We start from the raw sequence: 22,268 nt of genomic DNA on the forward strand, positions 1-22,268 counted from the left end.
GGGTGGCTGGGTGTATGGGGGGGAAGGGACCAGGGCAGGAGGCAGAGACACAGAGGCACTCAGTGCACTGATTTGAGTTTCTCATGTCAAAGGCACCAAGAAGCCACCTTTCCCCAAATTGAAGCAGCACTGAGTAGAGAAAAGGCCTAATCTTTGGCATCTCACCTGGGTTTGAGTTTTGACATTGACACTGAATAGTGGTGACTTTTGGCAAACTCTTGGTCTTAAGAGTCCTACCCTGGGTAAAAAGAATAACTGTCCCTCTCTCAACGAGAGGCTTTGGAGCAAGTAACAAATATGATCATGCCTGTGAAGTACCTGCACCATCGCATGCACTCAGTAAATAGGAATCGTCCTTCATTTGAACCTGCTTTTCCTTTTGGTGACACACCTTTCCCTCTACTAGGCCAGAAATTTGCACTATTGGACTTATTCTGAACATTCACTGGCACAGATACTAAGCAGTAGACAAGATGGTAGAGTTAGGGGCCTCAGGGGGAATCCAGGGCAGTGGGACCTCCTGTACCTCAGTTTCCTCATCTAGGAAATGGGAGTAATAACAGCCCTACCTCGCAGGGTTGTTGTGCAGAATAATGTGTTAGCTTTTGTGAAGTGCTTAGAACAGAACCTGATATACAGTAAAGGGTTAATAAGTGAGGGCTACCTGGGAGAGAAGGAGCACGCCAGGGTAGTAGCGGAGTGGGAGAGTGGGGATCATCTGAGCTGCTGTGTCTCCCACACACCATTTATAAGATGCATCAGGATGTCGCAGGGAGTCGGGCTCTATGGAGGAACGAACACCACTGGGCAAGTTTCAGTGAGTGTAGCAGGTTAAGGGCACCATGCGTATCTGTGGCCAGAAGAACAACATATTTCCTTCAAGGCTCCTGCCCCTCCAAATCCCTGCCTGCTATTGGTCATGAGCTTATAATCAACAGATAAAGTGGGGAAAATATGGAATAACTTCCAATACAGGTGTCAGAATCTCTTCAGCCATGAAGGAGGAAGCTGTAGTGAAAATGCAGGCATGAACTCCAACAGATGTTTTGTCTGTCAAAGAGAAAAAAATCAGTATAGGAGACAGCTCCTCAGCAACAGAGCAGTCCCTGAAGAGGAAATGTTGCCTTATGACTGGGATTAAGCTCTTCAAAGAATTCTTCAAGGAGAAACCAAAACTGTGCCACTGAAACTCCTCAGATTGTTGAAATAAGCATTGAAATGGATAATAATTCATGTGTCACCCCAGGGACAAGACTTGCAAGAAGAGGTTTCTACTATTGACATGCTCCGTGGGGTAGGAAGAAAAAGCATTCCTGTTCTGCAGAGACACAAAGTTCATTGGATACTGGTAAAAAGCTTGGTGGAGGGAATTCCCTGGTGGTCCAGTGGTTAGGGCTTGGCGCTCCCACTGCCAGGGGCCTGGGTTTGATCCCTGGTCGGGGAACTAAGATCCCACAAGCCACACAGCCAAAAAAAAAAAAAAAAAAGTTTGGTGGAACTCGAAGTGGACTTCAAAGGAGAGAGAGGCGAAATGACATAAGCTCTGTACATGACATGAACATCATTTCCAGCAGCACTGTAGGAGACAGAGATTGCAGGATACTGTAGGCTCGTGTTTTCCCATGAGAACGTAAACAAGCGGTCAAAGCTCCTCTTTTCTAATAAAAGAAAAACACGCCTTTCTGAATTAATGCTTGAGAAATGTTCTTTCCCTGCTGTCTCAGATTTAGCCCCTAAATGGCCTTTGATTAAACAGCATATTCCTGTGAGCCCACATTTAACATTTTTTGATACGTTTGATCTATCCTTGGCTTCTACAGAAGCTGAAAAGGATAAGCTTAGAGAGAGAAGGCAGCTTGGTGTTGAAAAAGAGGTTGATCCCCTTCCCGATGCACAAACACATACGTCTGAAGACACTGTACCGGTTAATTTTTTATATAAACTGGAACCAAAGTCAGCTCCTAGAATGACTGAAATAAATCAGAACAATTCTGCAATTTCACAAGCTAATTGTGACTCAGAAGAGGACACAACCCCCCAGTGTTTGCAATCACGCAGGCAAGGGCAACGTCAGGTACCCAGAGACAGCCATGCCCATGTTAGTAGATGGAGAGCTTGGGAAGTCCATAAACAGATTGATTACATACACTGCCTCATGCCCAATTTGCTTCAGATTACAGGCAATCCCTGTCACTGGTGAGTGATGAACCATTACGAAGCAGAGCCATTCTTTTTTTTTGTGTGTGGTATGCGGGCCTCTCACTGTTGTGGCCTCTCCCATTGCAGAGCACAGGCTCCGGACGCGCAGGCTCAGCGGCCGTGGCTCACGGGCCCAGCCGCTCCGCGGCATGTGGGATCCTCCCGGACCGGGGCACGAACCCGTGTCCCCTGCATCGGCAGGCGGACTCTCAACCACTGTGCCACCAGGGAAACCCAGCAGAGCTGTTCTTGAAGAGAAACCTGAAGGCCCATTTTTGATCAGGGACTCTGCAAAGAGTCCTCTTTTCCGTGATCTTCCGACGTGACAACAGATCCCTGCCTGCCCAAATTGAACAGTGGAATCATAACCTTAGTTTTAATACTCACGACCCTTAGACAATTCATTCTTCCACTGTAACAGGACTTTTGTGGAACGCTTTAAAGATCCCAGCTCTTGCATGTTTTTTGGACCATTGCTTACTATATCACTAAATAGGACACTGTCTTTTAGGCCGCAATATAACTGCCATGCAGTCATCTGTAGGTGCACCACATATGATGGTGGTGGGCTCCCTTCCCATCAATGTTACAGGATTTTTTAAAAGAGTGTCATTAAAAACAAAAAGAGTTCGCTGGTTAGAATGAGAACCAGTCAAGGCAAAGTAAACTCTCCCATCCCCAAAGGACATTACCTAGATCTGCTTTTATGTGCGTCAGAGAGTACACCTATAGCAAGCAAACATATCAGTGTTAGGCTTCTTCAGTACAGTACGTAAGCTTAGTGTTAGTATCTGTCAGACGTGATCTACTGTTACTTAGATAAACGTGGTGCCTATTGAGACAACAGAGGATAGAGCTACAGGTGTTCAGTAAGGCTACAAAAACATTTAGTTGATTTAGTTAATGGGTTTTTAATGGCTGTAGTAATTGAGTGAGGCAACTCTGGGGCATTTGCTGTGAAGAATTCTATTTCTTACTGAAGAATAAATAATTATTGGATGAGTGTTACAACAGTGTGACTAATGTTTGAAATTACCATTTTTCTAAAAATGTTTTCTATAAACTTTCAAAAGTAGCAATGTTTGTAGTTACTATAAATCAAGCTTTGGAAGTCCCCAAAATAAAGACTGCTTTCCTTTAAGGAAAAAAAAATTGCAATTTTCTGACATGAGGGCATAGTGCATTTCACTTAAGCATTGCTATAGTTTATACTCAGTCTCCTTGTCTGTTTCGTGAAAAGTACTGTTAAGTAAACTGGATTTCTGTCAACTCCCTGGCATTTCCCTTAAATTTATTAAATCTGAAGAAAGGATACTGGAAATAAAGTTGTAGGCCTGGTGCTTCCTAGAGGGCTGAGGCCAGGTGTGGGCATCCAGCAGGGTTCCCAGGTTGTTTATCTCAGTCCTTAAGAACAAGAAATGCATGTTGGGATGGTGGTATTTTAGATTTAATCAAAGCACCCTCTAATTTACTAAAGAAAAAGTACTATAACTTTGGGAGGTAAGAATCCTTCATTACTAAGACAAAGCCCATGCTTTCTAGTAAAACAAAAGAAACACCCCAGAATGTTAACAGAATTTCTCTAGGGAATGGAAGTACAGGAGATTTCTTTTTTTTCCACCCCACTTTTCTGTATTTTATAATTTTCATTAAAGAGCAAGTATTATTCTTACAATGAGAAGCTGTATTTTAACAAATTTATAAGATAACACAAAATTAATTAAAGCATGAGTCTCCTTTGATTATATTAAGTCCAATATTCAGAGCATTGGATAGAGTTTTTAGAAAGACTTTGCCTCAGTTTGGGGGAATAATTAGCCCTATACTAAATGGTGCTCTAGTCTCACCTAACAAAGCATAAAAGTCATACCTGAAGTGATCAAACTGTTTCCAAGTAATTTAACCATTTCCCAGAACAAAACTCAAGATTTTTCTTGGTGCTTACTCAGATGGACACTTGATCCACAGTAGCTGTGGCTCCTCTACTCATCCTTGGTCCGTTGGGAGACTCGTGTTTATCCCACTTAATCTCAATGCCCAGCTCAAATGTCATTTCTTCTCAGTAGTTTTCCCTGACCCACATTCTTTCTAACCCTTCCTGTCATCTGTATTTCTATAGCACTTTACCTCTCATTATTATCACCTTTTCGTTTAGTAGGCATGACACTCTCTCCCCGCATGTTTGTAGCTTGGGAGCTCCTTGAGGGCAGATATCATATTCTATTCATTCTTTTATCATAGTGTGGCGGATTAAAAATGGCCATAAATTATTTTCTCTTCAAGAAGTGGAGTGTATTTGCCCTCACATTGAATCATGGCTGGCCTTGTCACGTACTTTGATCTGTGGAATGTGGCAGGTGACATGCTGCCTTGAGCTGCTGTGTGCAGTCCAGGTACCCTCCCAGAGAGACTGTGTGGAGAGAGATGGCTGCCTGGCCAGCCTCCAGCCCTTGCAGCCATCCCAGCTGAGATGTCGAGACTTGTGAGTAAACCCATCTTCAATTTCTAGCCCCAGGTGAATCTCTAGATGACTGCGGCCTCATGAATGGGCCTAGCTAAACCCAGCCCAGATTGCAGAATAATGAACAAATGCATGACTATTGTTTTAAGCCACTAAATTTTGGGTGGATTGTCCTGCAGTAATAGATTATGGAAACACAGAGTATCTGGGGTATGGTGAGTCTTCCAATAAGTGTTTATTGAATTAAATTTATTTTTGTATTTATTTATTTATTTTGGCTGCACCATGCGGCATGCAGGATCTTAGTTCCCCTAATAGGGATCGAACCTGTGTCTCCTGAATTGGCAGTGTGGGGTCTTAACCACTGGACCACCAGGGAAGCCCCAAATTAAATTTAATTGTAAGAGACTGGATGGGTAAAATTGGTCCAGATGACCCTCATGGTCCTTTTTAGCACTGAGATTCTATAATCTCAAGACCCTTAATGACCTTGGATTATGCCATTACTTCCTTTATTTCTACCTATAAATGAGGGTTGAATCTAGATACAATACAGTTAAGTCCTTGGGCATCTTAGTCCATTTGGGCTGCTATAGCAAAATACCATAGACTGGGTGGCTTATAAACAACAGAAATTTATTTCTTACAGTTCTGGAGGCTGGGAAGTCCAAGATCAAAGCGCTGGCAGATTAGATGTCTGATGAGAACCCACTTTCTGGTTCATAGATGGCTGTCTCCTTGCTGTGTCCTCATATAGTGGAAGGGAGGAGGTTTCTCTCTGAGGCCTCTTTTTTTTTTTTTTGCAGTACGTGGGCCTCTCACTGTTGTGGCCTCTCCCATTGCGGAGCACAGGCTCCGGACGCGCAGGCTCAGTGGCCACGGCTCACGGGCCCAGCTGCTCCACGGCATGTGGGATCTTCCCGGACCGGGGCACGAACCCGTGTCCCCTGCTTCGGCAGGCGGACTCTCAACCACTGCGCCACCAGGGAAGCCCTCTGAGGCTTCTTTTATAAGGGTACTGATCCCACTAATAATTGTAAGAGTGACCTAATCACCTCCCAAAGGCCCCATCTCCTAATACCATTATCTTGGGGATTAGGATTTCAACATGTGAATTTTGGGTGACACAAATATTTAGACCATAATTTTCCATCTCTGGTTCCCCAAACTTCATGTCCTTCTCACATATCATCAACTCAAAGGTCTAAGTCCAAAGTCTCATCTAACTGTCATCTAAATCAGATATGGGTAAGATCAAGTTACAATCCATTGGGCTTTGTGACATTTAATGTATTAATATTTAGAGACAGCACCTAGGGTCACCTAGTTTGACCAATCTCTTTTCCAAACCCAGTTTTCTGCAGTTGTATTGACTTCACATAATTTCTTATATGTGAAAATCATGCCCCATAGCCCATTTACTGTAGAACATAAACTACTTTGAGATTTTTTCAGTAATGGAGAAAAATACTCTTTCAGATCTGGCCTATACTAGTTTTTTAGTCTTTAAAATTTTTCTCCAATTTCTTATTAGAGATATAAAATCTGCAATGATGACCACGCAATGAAAAGTGAGCTAACCAATCCAAACCATGGCATTTTGTAAAGTTTGAAACGTCTTAGAATTTCAGGCAATCTGCATTTTGGAAGAAGACTCAGCCTTTCTTTAATGCTGAACTGTTTACAATCAATTGACCATTTTTCTTCATCTTATTATTTCAGGAGGGGATGGATGCTATGGATTTATGAAGAATATGCTTTAAAGATAGGCTATAGTCCAAGCATCAGGTTGGTCTTTCTGAGGTCATGCATGAAAATCAAGATTTAGCTATGTTGCAGTTGTAACAGAAAGGTCCGAAGTCTAAACTCTACCAGACTCTCAGAAGCCATTGGTTCTGTGTTTAAATACCTTCCTCTGATGGAAATGTGGGAATGGAAGGGAGCTGGAGTGAGAGGGCGGCAGCCCACAGAAACGGCTCTCTGTGCACTTCCTAGTCTCCTGTTTTAAATGTGAAATGTTTTCTTGGTTTTGAAACACTTCTGTGCTTGTTCCTGCCACCCTGACAGCCTGGTTTGAACCAGTTTCTGGTTGAGACCTTGGTGCCATGGTAATCACCCTTAGGCTCCATCTGGCTGTGTCCCTGGGTGCCCAGCTTCTGTACTTACCCATGGTTACCACTCTTGGTCCCCCGTTTGGTTCTGCCCTCCTAGCAGTCATTGGAACCTACTTTCAGTCTAGCTCTTTCTCATCCTTCAGATGCAAGGTCATTGTCATTACCATAGGAAGAGTTTCCTTGACACCCAAGATAGGTTCAGGTCCTCCTGATGTATGCCCTCTTTGTTTCCTGTATTTTACCGTCAAGGTACTTATCACAATTTATAATTATCTTTGTCATCTATTCTGCTTACTTTTGTGTCTTCAGCACCTGGGACAGTGGCTGGCACATAGTAGGAGTTCAATAAATGTGTTGAGTAAACATGAACAAATGAAGCTTGTAACTTGGGCCCCCCACCTCTTTTAGGGTACAATTGTATATGACCTTGGGCTAGCTACAAAACTTATGTCTCACTTTATGCATGTGTAAAGTAGGGAGGGATAATATTGTTTTATTTACCCCACAGTTTGGGGTGCTGTGTATATAGCAGATGCTTAGTAAATGTTTGTAGAATGAATAAATGCACCTGTTATCTCTGTGATAAGAGACACTTATTTTAAGAAGTATTTCTTTCATCTAACAGGTGAGAGAAGTTGATTTTCTAAGCAAGGGGAATCCTGTTTACTGAGTGGGAAATAAAATTCAGTATTCCCAATGCCTTTGCCCAGGGGTTTATATTTCTCTTCAGGTTGTACCTTACTACTAGATTTTTTTTAATGGAGGAGGGGAAATTTTTTTAAATTTTTAAAACTTTTTTTAAATGTGGACCAAACTAGTGATTTGATTGACTTTTCCAATTCCTAAGGGGTTGGTGTCTGTCACAGATTTTAACTGTTTGGTCCACCAAGAGTACAGATCCTAGATTGCCTGGATCTTAAAAACCTATAAGAAAGAAGCAACAGTGAATATGAATGTGAAGACCAGGGGGAGTTCTATAGAGCTAACATTCTCATTGGATGGTACAGCTTATTGGCCTTCTGAAACACTGTCAGGATAAGATCCTGACCTTGGAGTGACGGCAAAAGTGCTTTTAGCCTAACAGTTCTTTGTATTACAAGCCTTCACAGGCTGGCCTAACTTTTTTTTTTTTTTTTGCCGCACTGCACGACATTTGGGATCTCAGTTCCCCGACCAGGGATCAAACCCGCACCCCCTGCACTGGAAGCGCAAAGTCTTAACCACTGGACCACCAGGGAAGTCCCAGCCTGGCCTAACTTAACCTATTTACCCCCTATTTCCCACTGCAGCAGTGCAGTGAAGATAACATATAAAGTACAAATGCTACGCAGTTTTTCTTTTTCATGCTCATCTCTTCCCCACTGTATCTACCTACTTCTGGGATTTCTTCCACCTGACAGTTCCTTCGGCATACAGAATACAGAAAAGGTAGAAGATGCAGGAAGGGTCCAAATGTAACTAGAGTTATGTATTTTATTTGAGCCTCATCTCTTTAGAGAAAGGGGAACACAGATGAGAGGAATAAGTTAGAGATGGTCTTAAAAAAAAAAAAAGCACAGAGGTGAGGGTTGTGAAGAAGGAAATCCTTCAGTGGAACATCTGCTGAAGGTGAAACGAAGTGAACCTGGATAAGGAATTCAGAGATAATTCTTGGTGTTTAGTATTGTGATCTGGGAGCTGAGGAAGGAGGAAGGCCAACAGATGGAGGAGTTCCAAAGCAAGTACTGCTAGTTTGTAACTAGCCTGCATCTCCAGACCAAGTGGCCCCATTTGGGTGGGGAGGATTTGCTGAGGGAATCTGACCCCTTATTCCTAGCTCATCTACAAGGTATCCTCACTGGCGTTGCTCTGGGATGTAAGTGAATTCATAAGCTGATGCCTACTCTCTACTGACTGTGTCCTAGGCTGAGTCTGAGGTGGGGACTGGGGAGTTATAAACTGATACAGAGGCTAGTACTGCTGCTGAGAGCTTGGCCTGGATGTGGACTCAGGCTTGGTCTCTGTCTCTGGATCCAGCTCAGATTCAGGCTCCAGCTCTGACTCAGGCTCCATCTCGTGATCCAGGTCTAGGTCTAGATCTAGCCCAGTCTCTTGTTCTGACTCCTGCATGGGATACAGATCAAAGTCTAGCTCTGATTCCTCCTCTGTTATTGGGTCCTGGAGTATGAAGGCTGGACTTTTACTTCTGGGGGCTTCTATAAGACGGCTACTCATTTTATGTTTTGATTCTTCTTTCTGAAATACACACAATTAGATGGGTTAAAACTTCCCAATTAGATTTAATTTTTGAACAGTCAAGGAATTTCAGAATACAGTAGGACTTAAGGTACCAGAAAGCATGGGTTCCTGGCAAAGTAGAAAATATTTCTGGCCTAAATTTGCTTTTCATCTTCTTTGCACCCTCTGGTTCCTCAGTTACTTACCATGCTTCAGGCTCAATCAATTCATAACTTCCAATTTCTCTAGTTTTTGTAGCCAGCCTGGATTTCATGGTCAACCATTTAAATAACAATGGTCTGGTCAGCATTCCTGGACATATTGTCTTCTTGATTTTACTTGTCTTTCCAACCCCCTAATGTAATCCTCAGCAGGCCCTTCATGACCTGGCCTCCTGCTATCTTCTTTAGCTTTATCTCTGTCTATAGTCCCCACCTTTTGCTCTAGCCATAGAGTTAGACTGGCAGATCTTTACGTCTGCTAGTTCATCAGTTTTATTATCCATCCCAAGGATGGTGGTGGGGGGGGATTCTAAAGGGATAGCTAAGGGAGATTTTTAAAATATTTATTAATTGGTATGGCACTGGCACTAACCAAGCCTGCTGTAAAAAGATCCTTGAGTCCTATGCTGGGTTGGGTAACCCCTCTTCAGTTGGGAAAGGATCCTGAATGACACCCAGATGCCATGGCAGTGTGGGAACCTGGGACTCAGGTTTATTGCTATTTACCAACTGGTAAGGGAACCTTTCAACATTTCAAATTCTGGGACAGCCACACTCAAAAACCTTTCCTGGACGTTGCTCATCTCTATCTGATTAGGTGTCTCCTCCCACCTCACCACCATACCACTCCCCACCCCGATGCTTCACATCATCCAACCTTGTCTGTTTCTGAGTAGGCTCCTTGTATCACTGTCTCCAATTCGTCCACATTTAACTCGGAGGACTCTGGCAACCTCCTTGACAAAGCAAATAGCACAGCATCATGGAGGGTGAGGAACAGCTGGGCCTTGGTGATGCCAGTGTCAAAGAAATCATTCTTCTCAAGTGCCCTGATCACAGAAGCTACAAACCAAACCGGGAACACACACAGGGTCAGACATCTGGGGAGGAGAGGATCCAGGATACAAAACACAGCCCTCTTCATAAGATGAAAGATACTCACAGTGACACCCTGCAATGAGCACCAAGATGTTTGCGTTTTGGAAAGCACTGAACATCTGTGGGGAGAGAGTAAGCCAGCTTTAGAGATCTTCACGCTCAGTAGAGGAAAGGGCCTTTTAATTAGCTGAGTTTTAAAACTTCTTTGGTCATTCACTTGTCTGGGGTATATGTACCTTTGCATCCCCACCCCATTCAGCTCTGTAAACATTTGATGAGTGAATTGCTTTATGCCAGGAAATGCCTAACGTGCCAGAATACAAAAGAGAATCAGATGGTCTTGGGCGGGGAGTGAGAGGGAGGGTTGCCCATGGCCTTAAGTGGGGAAACAGTTCACATAAAGAGATAAATGTTCACATGAGGACAGTGCTAGGATAGACACAGGCACAGGTGTGATGGGGACACACTGGACAGGCCTCATGAACAATTATACCTTGGTATTATTGCTTAGTGTTTGCACGTGACCTCCTTCTCTCTGGAGTCCACTAAGCAGAGGTGGCAAAATGTGGCCCAGAGATGGTCGAGGGATACAGTTGGGAAAGGTATTCAGGAACCCTGAGGATCATATTCAGTGCTGCTCTGCAGAGTTGTATTTGAATTTAGTAAAACATCAGAAACTGACCCCAAGTATATACTTCAGCCTATATATATATATATATATATATGCTCTGGAGCTATAAATCTTAACGTTCAATTCAAAAGAAGTCACCATTCACCTTAATACTCTAAGACTCAACAGGTTCCAAACCTGGGCACTAAGTTGGAGTGTCAAAAGAAACAAAACAGACAGACTCTACTTCTTTCACTACCAAGGGGAAACAAGAAAGTCATTCTTGATCATACAGTAAATCATAAAGTTATTTGGTAAAGAGCCACTATAGACACACTCTAAATGACAAGCAATGGGAGATAGAAATATCGTGAATTAAGAAGAAGCTTAAATGGAGTGGTTGTCTCTAATAAGAACAGCTACTGGGATTTTTCTTAGTGGGTTCAAGTTTTCAATTATAAAGTAAACAAAACATAATGACTTCCTCCAACAAGGCGGGATACAACAAAGCAAACAGCACAGCGTCGTGGAGGGTGAGGAACAGCTGGGCCTTGGTGATGCCGGTGTCAAAGAAATCATTCTTCTCAAATGCTCTGGCCACAGAAGCTACAAACCAAACCCGAACACACACAGAGCCAGACACCTGGGGGGAAACCTGCCTTTTTAAAGTGTGAGGGTGTACCGTGGATCTCTGAAGCCTGCAAAGTTAAGGTGCCGGACGTTGCCTCAATGATGGGGCTGGAGCAGAAAGTCATCAACGTAGGCCAGGTTGATGGAAGGGTTATGCCACGGACCAGAACATATGGTGCCTCCAAAAAATGGAAGACGAGAGGAGAGAGGAAAGGATGGCCCAATTATACTACAGAACAGGGGGAAGAGTGATATAATGTCAGAGGCTTTAAGTTCCAGTGCCGGGCAGGCCCCTTCCTAGCTGCGAGCACAGGACTCTTAGGGGGAAATATGGCTTGTCTCTCGGGGCTGTTGTGAGAACTAAACGAGATAGTGTATATAAATGTGCTCAACTCAGTCCGGCACGTAAGAGGCATTCGATAGTGTAGTCAATGAAATCTAAAACTACAGCTACAGTGTAAGACTGGGAGAAGAGAACACAGCCCAGTAGTACAACCTAAGATGGAAAAGTCCCAAAGATAAGACATTATCAAGTATATTTGAGCCTGCAAATGGAGAGGGGGTGGGGTGTTGGTGGGGAGAGGGTCTCATGGATGGGAAAGACCTTAATGTAAATCTCTTCTAAGCCTCTCATTTTATAGATGAGGAAACCAAGTGCAATTTATTAAGTTACCTGGGGTCTGATGGACAGTGAGTGGTAGTAAAGCCAGGACAAAGCACACATCCACAGACCACCAATCAGAGTTCTTTCTGCTATGACAAGCTTCCTATTGCCTTAGACCAAAGAGGAGCTGGACTCACTTAAGACAGAATCATCTTCACTTAGGAATAAGACATAGGATAAAATATTTATAAATATTTTGTTAAAATGGAATCTGAGGATACAAGAAGGAAAGTCAGCCAAAGGAGCATATCTCAAAAAAAGGTGGGGGGGTGGGGGACGGACAGTGGTTAAGAATCACCTGCCAATGCAGGGGACATGGGTTCAAGCCCTGGTCCGGGAAGATCTCACATGCCACTGAGCAACTAAGGCCGTGCGCCGTAACTACTGGGCCTGCACTCTAGAGCCTGTGCCACAACTACTGAAGCCCGCGCGCCTAGAGCCCGTGCTCCGCAACAAGAGAAGCCACTGCAATGAGAAGCCCACGCACCACAACGAAGAGTAGCCCCTGCTCACCGCAGCTAGAGAAAGCCCGCACGCAGCAACAAAGACCCAACACCATCAAAAATAAATTAATTAAATAAATTAAAAAAAAAATGTGGGTGCAGTTAGAGCCAGGAAGCGAGTGGGTTCAGGATGTGTAAACCTGAGCCATCGCCAACAGGAGCAAGAGTGAGATAGAGGACTAAAAACTGAGATAAGCTGGCTCGAAAAAAAAGACACTGAGACATTAAATATGTCTTTAATGTCTCATACTTATGAGACATTAAACAATAAAGCCAATATGGTTAGTTGTGCACCTAAACTTCCATATTGTACAAGAAGGAGAGAAATGAAATCTGTCTGAGAAACCAGAAAGTGGGAGAGAAGCCAGGACTTAGGGAACATAGCTTTGAAGGAAAAATCTTTCCTGCCCTTTTCACCCAAAGATGCAGGCAATGAAGAAGGAACTGGGGAAGATCCTTACAGGTACCGGACCAGGCAGCCCCATGCTTGAGGTGTCATTTCATCACAACTTCTTCAAACCTGAGTGCCTTTTAGAGCAGCTGAATAGTGGAGAATTCCTTGTGAACTTTCTTCTGTAGCATTTGAACCTATTCCTTGACATTTTTTGTAGCTAACTCCCAGGATACGCTGGGAGTTGCTGGGTGTGGCACAGATTGCTGTTTCAATGGTGTTAAGAGTTTCTTATCTTTCAGTCCTTGAGAAATAATATGCCATGGTTAGGGAACCAACCCTAGTTTAGTAAATCAGAGTTGCTTCATTTTCTTTTTATTCTGGTTGACCTTAAACTGTCTTTCGTGCTCAAGTTCCTAGTGGCCTAGGAGTCACAGAGCAGCTAACCAGTGACTAACAGGATTCAATCAGGATCAGGGCTGGGATGGTGGTGGTAGGAGGGGATCAGGGTTCTTGTGAAAACCTCCTTAGTACTTACCTGTCTTAGTACGACCAAAGCCTGTGTATCCACAAGATGTACCATGGAGAAGTCCAGGATGATGGTGTGGATGCTGGGTAGAAGAGATGAAGTCGAGTAAGGCAGGAGTGTTCTACCCCCAACCTGAGTTTCAGAAGCATCAGGGAGTGTGATCGACATGCTCCTAGAGGGGTCATCAGAAAGCCAAACTTTCTCCACCTCCTTGTAGTTTGGATTTCTCTGGGATGTGGAAGATGTTATGTACGGTACTTGGTCATCGGACATAGTCTGGCTTGTGTCTATGATTTTGAAACGTGAGCAGCGGACCAGGTTAATGGAGGACGACGAGTCGAGGTCCCTTTTACTTTCAAATCGTTCTGTGTAAACAACCTGGGATGACAGAGTTAGGGGAGGACTATGATAAGACTCAAACAAGCCTGGAAGCATTTGCAACTATGCTGTTTCTATCTACTAACTCACTTCCCTCTCTCTTGGAAAACTCCGCAGACTATGCATTATACCTTTTTTCCTTAGATATCTCACCGTCGCTTCCAGCTTGTGACTAAAACCACGTTCATCTTTCCTGATCCTCACCACTCAGAGCCACCCCTCCCAACTTCCTCACGCACGTCAGTGACATTATCATTGTCTTAGTGAGCCAGACGTTAAATCGTCTTTGATTTATTCCTTTCCCTCATCCCTGGATTCTAATTAGTCTCCCGCACCTACTAGAACTTTGAAGTATTTCTTCCATCAGTCCCTTTTCTCAACACCTCCTTCTTTTATCAATGAAACTGTCTTCTGTCACAGTTCCTTAAGGAGACAAAAGGTACTTGAGTGTGGCTGTCTTTACCTTTCACTCCTTTCATGCTCCTAATAGGCCTATGTCGCTTAAGGACAGGACCAAGCACCGGGAATACAATGGCATGAAAGATGTGAATGCTGACTCTGCAGTCACAGGGACCAGATTCTACCTGGGGAGAGGGCACGTGTCCATTTAAAGGATGAATAACAACCTAAATGGACAAGAACTGTAAGGCATGTGGGAAAATGAAGAGTTCATTTGCTAGAGTGGTATACTTTGGGGTGATGTTTCTTTAAGAAAAATCTGTTGTTCTAATAATGTTGCTTGTGAACAACAAGCAACATTGTTGCTTGTTGCTTTTCTATTTAAAAATAGAAAAAAAAAAGTAAAGATTAAAACTAACAAGGTAGTATATATTGTATTGCTAAAAAAAAAAGTGGTGTGGACGAATGATAATATTACAGTTCAAAGGAGAGAGGTGCTCCCCAAGCCTTGACAGTCACTGAGGCCAGGCCTTTGGGGGACAGCTGAGCACTGGCTCAGTGTTGGGGAGATACAAGGTCCTTCAGGCAAAAGAAACCTCTGAGAGCCTCCCCTTTCTCTCTGTCTACTCTATACTCTTTCAAGAGCTTTCACAATCCACTCCCGCCGGGTCTGCCTGAACTTACTGCCCAGGCCAAGCCTCTTACTCTGAGGATCCCATGCTTATTTCTACCTCAGTGTCTTTGTCCAAGCCTATTCATGGACTGGGAGTCCTTCTTTTTCCTACCTGACGTAAATCCAAATTTCTCTCTCCTGCCCAGCTTAAGTCCATTACTACCGTGAAGTTTCCCTGCCTTTTTGAGTTCATGCCAATCTCTTTAGCTGAAGTCTTAGAGTGGTTAGAATATAAACACACGATTTAGAACATAACAATACTGCATGGTATGGTTTACCATCTTATTTCATCAGTTTTAAGATGCACCATTACTTTTTGTACTGTCAAGAAACAAACAAAACACTGCAAATTAAACTATAATAATGCCATCAATTGTACAATGCATCTAAATTTCAGAGATGTGAAAAAAATGTATATTTTTGGATGGATAAATACAATAATAGCCTTAAATGTCACATTAATAGAGAGCTGTTTCCCCAGTTTGATTTTTCTTTTTTTTTTTTTTTTTTGGCCGCACTGCACAGCTTGTGGGATCTTAGTTCCCTGACCAGGGATTGAACCCAGGCCCACAGCAGTGAAAGCACCAAGTCTTAACCACTGGACTGCCAGAAAATCCTCCCCAGTTTGAATTAAAATTCCATAAATTGCTTCAAAATAATCCTGTGATTTTGAGGGGCTGTAAGTGGGTAGGGATATAGATGAAATAAGATTGAATACGAGGTGATAAATCTTAAAGTAGATGGTGAGTACATAGAGGCTCATTATACTTGTCTCTACTCTTGTATATGTTCAAATTTTTCCATGAAAAAATTTAAAAAAAAAAAGAACAACCTGGATGAACCTTGAGGATATTATGCTATGTGAAATAAGCCAATTGCAAAAAGACAAATACTGTATGATTCCACTTATATGAGGCATCTGGAAGAGTCAAAGTCACAGAAACAGAAAGTATAATAGTGGTTGCCAGGGGCTGGGAGGAGGAGGAAATGGGGAGTTGTTCAATGGGTCAGAGTTCCAGTTTTGCGAGATAAAAAAGTTCTGGAGGTAGATGGTCGTAATGATTGCACGACAATGTGAATATATTTAACACTATTGAACTGTACACTTAAAAATGGTTAAGATGATAGATTTTATGTTATGCATTTTATACCACAATTAAAGAGAAAAAGAAAAAAGAACTACCTGGAGACAGAGGCCCCTAAAAATTTATTTTCCTTTTTCATAGTGTCATAGTTCTGGGCACACAGTATGAGATCAATAAATACTACATCATATTATACTCTAAAATGTATTTTCTGATGTCCTGTAAATACTCTCTACAATATTCAGTGCAGTGTGGGTACAAAATAAAAATTAGAGATAGTGTTAGTTCTAGTAGTAGAGCAGTCCTCTTGGCAGGGAAGTTGGTATTTTCCAGGAGCTCAGTAGAGCCTATGCTCCATTCGAGTGTATGGCAATGAGAGTGAGTGCTTGGTATTGTAGGTGATGAGGGGGATGGGAGGTGTTCCTGTGTGTGTGTGTAGATAGAGCTGCTCCTCCAGGGTGTTTGTGTGGATGAAAGGCCTTGAAGCTGGAAATGAACAGCCCTGCCCTGGGGAAAGGGAATATTTAGACCAAATCTGAGTTGGAAATTAATGAGCGCTACAACTCATCTGCTAAAATAATCTTCAGATGCTGTAAAATCCCCACGTCTGCTTATCTGCCCTCCACCCCACATCATCATTTCCCGGGTCACAGGCAGACATCAGGAGACTCTGACAGATCCTTGGGAACCCCAGCCACCTTGACCCTGCCTGCCCTTGGCCCTGCTGCAGTTAGAAAACAATCTTTAAGTCACTTGTTTTCAGAAATAGATAGCCAGGGAGCTAAGATAAAAGTCAAGGAAACAGGGACAACCAGGGAACTACTGACAACGTCAACAGGCAGACTGTACTCTGTGCTCAGATAAGTTGCTGACCATTGAGAAGGGAATCAGGAGTCAGGACATCTCCCCCTGCCTCCTACTTTCAGGGCAAGATCTGAACCTGAAAGGGAACCCGTGTCTCCATTTCTGAGTAGAAATCTTTGATTTCCAATTACTCATGGTTCGTCTAAGAGTTAAAATCCCTGAGGGGGTTTAGATTTTCTTTTCTTTTCTTCCTTTTTTTTAAAAAACTACTAGTGCACTTCTTTTTTATAAAATGTGGAGAAAAATGCAGAAAAGAAGACATGTTTCTAACCCTGGGCGGTGGCTCCGGTTCATCACAGTTGCAGAAACACCAACAAAGCTTTCCTTGCTGGGGGCCATCTTCATTTTGATTAAACAGGCTGTAAATTTCTTCTTCTGTAAGAGGCACCTTTACCATTTCAACCTGAAAGACATATGAGGGGGTCTCATACGGATGGTGAGTGGGGGAGGGGAGAATACTCGGGGAAGGGGAGGGGAGCAGGTAGAGAGAGGCTGGGGAGGAAAGCCTTCACCCCCTCTAACAGCTTGCGCTTTAGGTAGTGAACATTGACAAATGTAATGGAGTTGCAGCACTGGAAGATCTTCACCCCTGGAATGTTCGTAACCTGCAAGACAAATAAATGTAAACTTGAGGGAAATATTTCAGCTCTTTTATGGAGTAAGAAAAAATAATCCTTAGAACCTCCTGGAGAATCTGTATTCTTTATAAGAAGCAAGATCTAGCAAATTCCTTCCTCCCATTTTCATCATGTGCTTTTCCTGCTTTCTTCTTTTCCCCTCCATTTCCTCATACCTCTCTTTTCCTTGGCCTTCCTCCCCCAAAGTACATTTTAAAATTATCCTTAACTGGCTGCATCTCTTTCCCCACCTTTGTAAATGCATATCTGCAGTGCAGCAGACAGGAGCAAAGGGGTTTTGTAGGAAAACTAGGCAGCAGGCCTGGTCCACCCCATCCTTTGGGCAAAGGAGTGGGACTGATCTGGATTCTTACCTCCTGATAGTCATGGAAGCTTCTATAAATATTGGTGTTAGGGATCTGACCCAGGAGGAGAATCTTAGTTCTGAAAGTAAATGCATTTGCCTTTAGCTCACAGTTGCCTTACCTTGCCATGGCCCACCTCCTATTACCTGAGACAAAGTACCTGTGTGACTGAACAGTGATGATGAAGAAGGTAAAAGCTACTGAAACAAGTAATCCCATGTCCAGTCCCAGTAAAATTGCAGATATGAACGTCACCATCCAAATGAGCTTATGGAAAAGAGGAAGAAGGGAAAAGGAAGACCGTGATAACAAGCAGAATTGAGAAAATCACAAGTCCTCTATCTCAACTCACCTTTACCCTTTCTCTCCCAACACCTAGGATTTAGAGAACAAATTCCACAGCCATATGAACTGATACCATCACAAATGATTGGGTCCAAGGGCTACCTAGCAATTCTTTTATGCATCCTTGGTCACTTCTCTCTTTAATTCTCTCTTAAAACTTCAGTTTCCTCGTGTGAAAAATAGGAATAATAGTATCTAATTTATAGAATTTATTGAGATTAGAAATATTATTTGTAAAGCAACCCAGAACACTCACCAAATTAGTGGTTGCTATTTTAAGAGCTATGATAGTTATTGGGAATCTCTTCAAGTTCCTATCCCACCACCTTCTCCATCACTCTCAGCAGGTGATGTTGACTTTATTTTCACAAAGAAGATAGGCTGAGGGGGGAGGGATAAATTGGAAGACTGGGATTGACATATACACACTACTATATACAAAATAGATAACTAATAAGAACCTGCTGTAGCACAGGGAACTCTACTCAATACTCTGTAATGGCCTATATGGGAGAAGAATCTTAAAAAGAGTGGATATATGTATAACTGATTCACTTTGCTGTATACCTGAAACTAACACAACATTGTAAATCAATAATACTCTAATAAAAATTAAAAAAAGAAGATAGGCTGAAACTCCCTTAAGTATTTACTTCCCCCTCCACCTACCACTTGTTAGTACCTGCACTCAACCTTCCCCCGTTCTCTCCAGGTCTCTTGGAAGGGCTATCCCTCCTCCTAAGACTAGAAGCTCTACCTGTGCACTGGACCACATTCCCCTCTTAACTTTTCAGGGACCTGCATTCCAAAATGATCCCTCTTCCTATCTCTTTGCCTCTTCTGGGTGCTTCTCCTCTCATTGTATCATATCCCCCATCTTTTATTTCTTGCTGTCTCCCCTTTATGTCCTCTAGTTTTGTGCTCTAGAGAGAAGGAGAGTGCTCCATCAGTTACTCCTCCTGGAAAGACACCTCCTTCTCTTGTTAGAATTTGTGTCTCCCATCCTGGAATGTATTTCTATTAACTGGATTAAAAGTCATTCAAATACGTGATGTACGATAAACCCTTTTTACTAGATCTGTATGTAACTGCAGCTACTTAATTAATTGCATTTTATTTAACTTTGCATAGTTGGAACGGGTATTTCCATGCACCAATAACCTTGACTCCCTGTTTAAAGCAAAAGTAGAGTACTAGGCATCAGAGAGTACTAGGCATCTGCCAGTGCCTTCCGGTTGATCTCTTTCGTTTGTTCTCTTCCCCTCTCTGCAGGCTTCCCCTCCGTCCTTCCCACCCCACCCAGGACATCTACACTCACACAGTCATATTGGTTCTGCCTCCACAGATTGGGTAAGTTGTAAATGGTTTCAAGGTAGGGTAGGACATTGCTCAGAATAATACCAGCCAGCACAGCCTGTGGGGAAAAGATAAACACTACTTCATTTTCCTTTCTGGGGTAAAACTCCCAAATTTCCACAAAGGTACCACAGAGAGTTAGGCAGCCTTGCCACTCAGAGATATTATGCACTGATATTTCATAAAAATACCAGGTCCATGCTTTGACTCATTGTCTAATCAAATAAGTTTTCTCCACGTTTTTCTCTGCTCACCTCCATAATTTGTCAAACGCACAAAACAAGGCAAGGCCAGGTCACTCATTTGGCTGGTACAGCTACCACAAGTCCCTTTTATTTTTTATTTATTTTTTAAATTGGTCAACTTTATTCAAATAATTTCCAAGAACCCAGAGAGTCATCTCAACGGAACCAATTTCATAGAAATTTGCTTTGAAGGGCAGATAAGCAAAGCAAGTTGTCACATATTCTTGAGAATTTAAAAAAAATACACAAAAATCAGAGAGGCAAGAGGGAATGCTTCAGAATAACTTGGCAACAGATTTTCAGCTTTGAGGTTTTCTAACACGAAATCACTTTTCTCTTCCATCCTGAAAGATGTGTTGTTCTTTCCACTTCTTCTCTTCCCAGGTGACCTGTAAAGAGCCAGCCTCTTCCCCAGGCCTCGGGATGGCTCTGCCCACAGGTGAGAAATCCCAGGGTCCAGCCCACCGTCTGCACACCTGAGGGTCTGATAATCGGCGTCGTTTTGTGGGCACTTGATGGCCCCAGCTGGCATCGAGAGCAAAACCTGTAGATGGAGGGGCCCTAATTGTGTTTGAGCCAAGGGGACTTTTAATGCTCTGCTGGGGTGACGATGACAAGTTCAGGGGGCCCTGGGAGCCAGAGTCTGGATGGAATTTTCCTGAGAAGTCTTCTTTTTGATACCAAACTCCCACACTTGCTTTATCTGGAGATGCTCTGGTACATAAAGGCACCTGCGTCTGCTGAAGCGATTTTTGGCAATACTTTTGATGAAGCTTGTCAAATTTTTCTTTAATGTCATCGTAACGATCCCTGGCACAGGCTGGAGGTTGTACCCTGGGTACTGAAATGGCTTTGTTGAGTGATACTGACTTCCTAAATCCTCCCAGATCATTTCCTTGACAAGCAAGGTCAGAGGTCTGCTCCGAGCGGCCCGGGCTACATGTGGAGGTGGTCTTTGAAAGCGAAGGGAAGGAATCACTCTTTGGTGGGCAGCTACCCTCTCTGATAGATCCTTTGCCCAGGCTTTCAAAAGCCTCACTCAACCTCTTAGCTTTTGCTCTGCGGAGAGGGCTACTCGGCCTGTGGGCTTCTACGCCCTGGGGGCTACCAGGGCTTGCTGGACCACCTCTGTACACATCCACAGCCGAGGAGCCGGGAAGGTAAGTCAGGCAGGGCTGCTTCCTAAGATTCGAGCAATATTCCTGATGAAGCTCGTCAAATCTGATTTCCATCTCCCTATAACGATTCCCTCCCTCACCCGGCGGTACTCTGGGTCTAGAACCTATTTTTACAGGAGAAATCAACCACTTTAATGTCATGAATCTATTTTCCTGATCAAGATGATACACTGCATTGGAGTCTAAGTAAGTCAATGAAGAATGATCCTTCTGAGGCGTTCTCGGAAGCTCCTTCCAATGTGAAGCGAATGCGTGGATCTGGGGTTTGTTTACTTCAAAAAAAGCCCCTCCCAATTTTAAACCCATCTTATGGCCAGAAACATCGAGTACGTTCTCGCGATCTCTTAACACTGCCACGTCCTTCGCAGGTTCGGAGCCGGGTGGACGTCTCTCCTGGGGGCTCCTCCGAGAGCGCCTGCCTCCTCTGCAGCTCGTTCTGTCCATTCTGCTCTTACACCTGGGCCTCCGCTTGGAGCTCCAGTTCTGGTGGATGAACGTCTTGGTGGAGATGACGCAGGAGGGCCTCACACCCAGCAGGCAGCTCATGGAGTGTAGCATGCCCACATACAGATCGCTGAGTGTTGCATTGCAGACGTCCTCAGCCTCAGAGCATGCGCTGCTTGAGAAGCTGCTGCCACCGGTCCCTCCCTGTAAGGAGATGCCATCACCCCTCGGCACCAGGGCCAGGCCTGCTGAGCAAGAGTGCAAAGCATCACCCTCTCTGGGCAATGAGGTTGGCTGAAATGGGCCACCGGGGCTCTCTTCAGAGATGCCACCATAGTATCCTCGGGCAGGGCTGGCGGGTGAGGCCAATGAAGGGACCAGGGTCACACGGGTGTCCTTTCCCTCTCCGTAACTGGCACACTCCAAACACCCTTCATCCTGCAGCAGGATATCCACTTGTGTCAAGTACTTCCTCCTTAGCTCATTTTTCAATGGGCTCCAAGGCACTGCAGGCATCAAGTTACCAGCAACCACATCTTCTTGGAATAAAGTTGTAACAGTATCACTGCTTATTGAATCCTCACCTTGTGTGCAGGGCAAGGGAAGCTCGTGACCTCCAGCTGGGATTCGCATGGGTCCATCTGTCCTGTTGTCCGTCTTCACCGGGGAGCCCTGGATTTGTCCTGTATTTCTTTCCTTTATTAATCTTCCTCCCCAAATTCGCAATCCCTGGGGTGTCTCGTAGGTCAGCGTGGACATCTGCACCACCGGGGCGTCCTCGAAGGGCTGGTTGTACTTCTCTATCAGCTGCTGCATGCGCCTCTGGAAGCGGCGGCGGCTGTCCCTGAGCTTCCGCAGCAGCGCATCCTCTCCCAGGACCTCGCTGTCCATGGTGCTCGGA

At 43.8% G+C, this 22,268-nt stretch overlaps 2 protein-coding genes and 1 pseudogene across 2 annotated transcripts in view; 1 reads left to right on the plus strand and 2 right to left on the minus strand.

Moving 5' to 3' along the window:
* Positions 1-943: 943 nt before the first annotated feature.
* LOC115860780 (suppressor of cytokine signaling 5-like) lies at positions 944-2,865 on the plus strand (annotated as a pseudogene).
* Positions 2,866-8,305: 5,440 nt separating this feature from the next.
* The window catches only part of SLC26A8 (solute carrier family 26 member 8), a 67,387-nt gene continuing 53,424 nt past the window's right edge, over positions 8,306-22,268 (minus strand). The window contains 9 exon segments of the mRNA XM_030870931.2: positions 8,306-9,009; positions 9,871-10,055; positions 10,156-10,210; positions 13,428-13,796; positions 17,089-17,220; positions 17,330-17,422; positions 17,809-17,878; positions 17,960-18,066; positions 19,463-19,558. Coding sequence (XP_030726791.2) covers positions 8,596-9,009; positions 9,871-10,055; positions 10,156-10,210; positions 13,428-13,796; positions 17,089-17,220; positions 17,330-17,422; positions 17,809-17,878; positions 17,960-18,066; positions 19,463-19,558 — 1,521 coding nt within the window. The 3' untranslated portion in view covers positions 8,306-8,595.
* Positions 20,072-22,258, minus strand: LOC115860776 (Holliday junction recognition protein-like). The gene has a single exon (XM_060308535.1). The coding sequence runs from the start codon at positions 22,256-22,258 to the stop codon at positions 20,072-20,074; it is 2,187 nt and encodes a 728-aa protein (XP_060164518.1).

The sequence above is a fragment of the Globicephala melas genome, chromosome 11 (assembly GCF_963455315.2).
Source record: "Globicephala melas chromosome 11, mGloMel1.2, whole genome shotgun sequence".
NCBI classification, from domain to species: Eukaryota; Metazoa; Chordata; class Mammalia; order Artiodactyla; family Delphinidae; genus Globicephala; species Globicephala melas.

Coding starts and splice junctions, on each gene's coding strand:
- LOC115860776 (XM_060308535.1), bottom strand. CDS start 22,258: ATGGACAGCGAGGTCCTGGGAGAGGATGCGCTGCTGCGGAAGCTCAGG.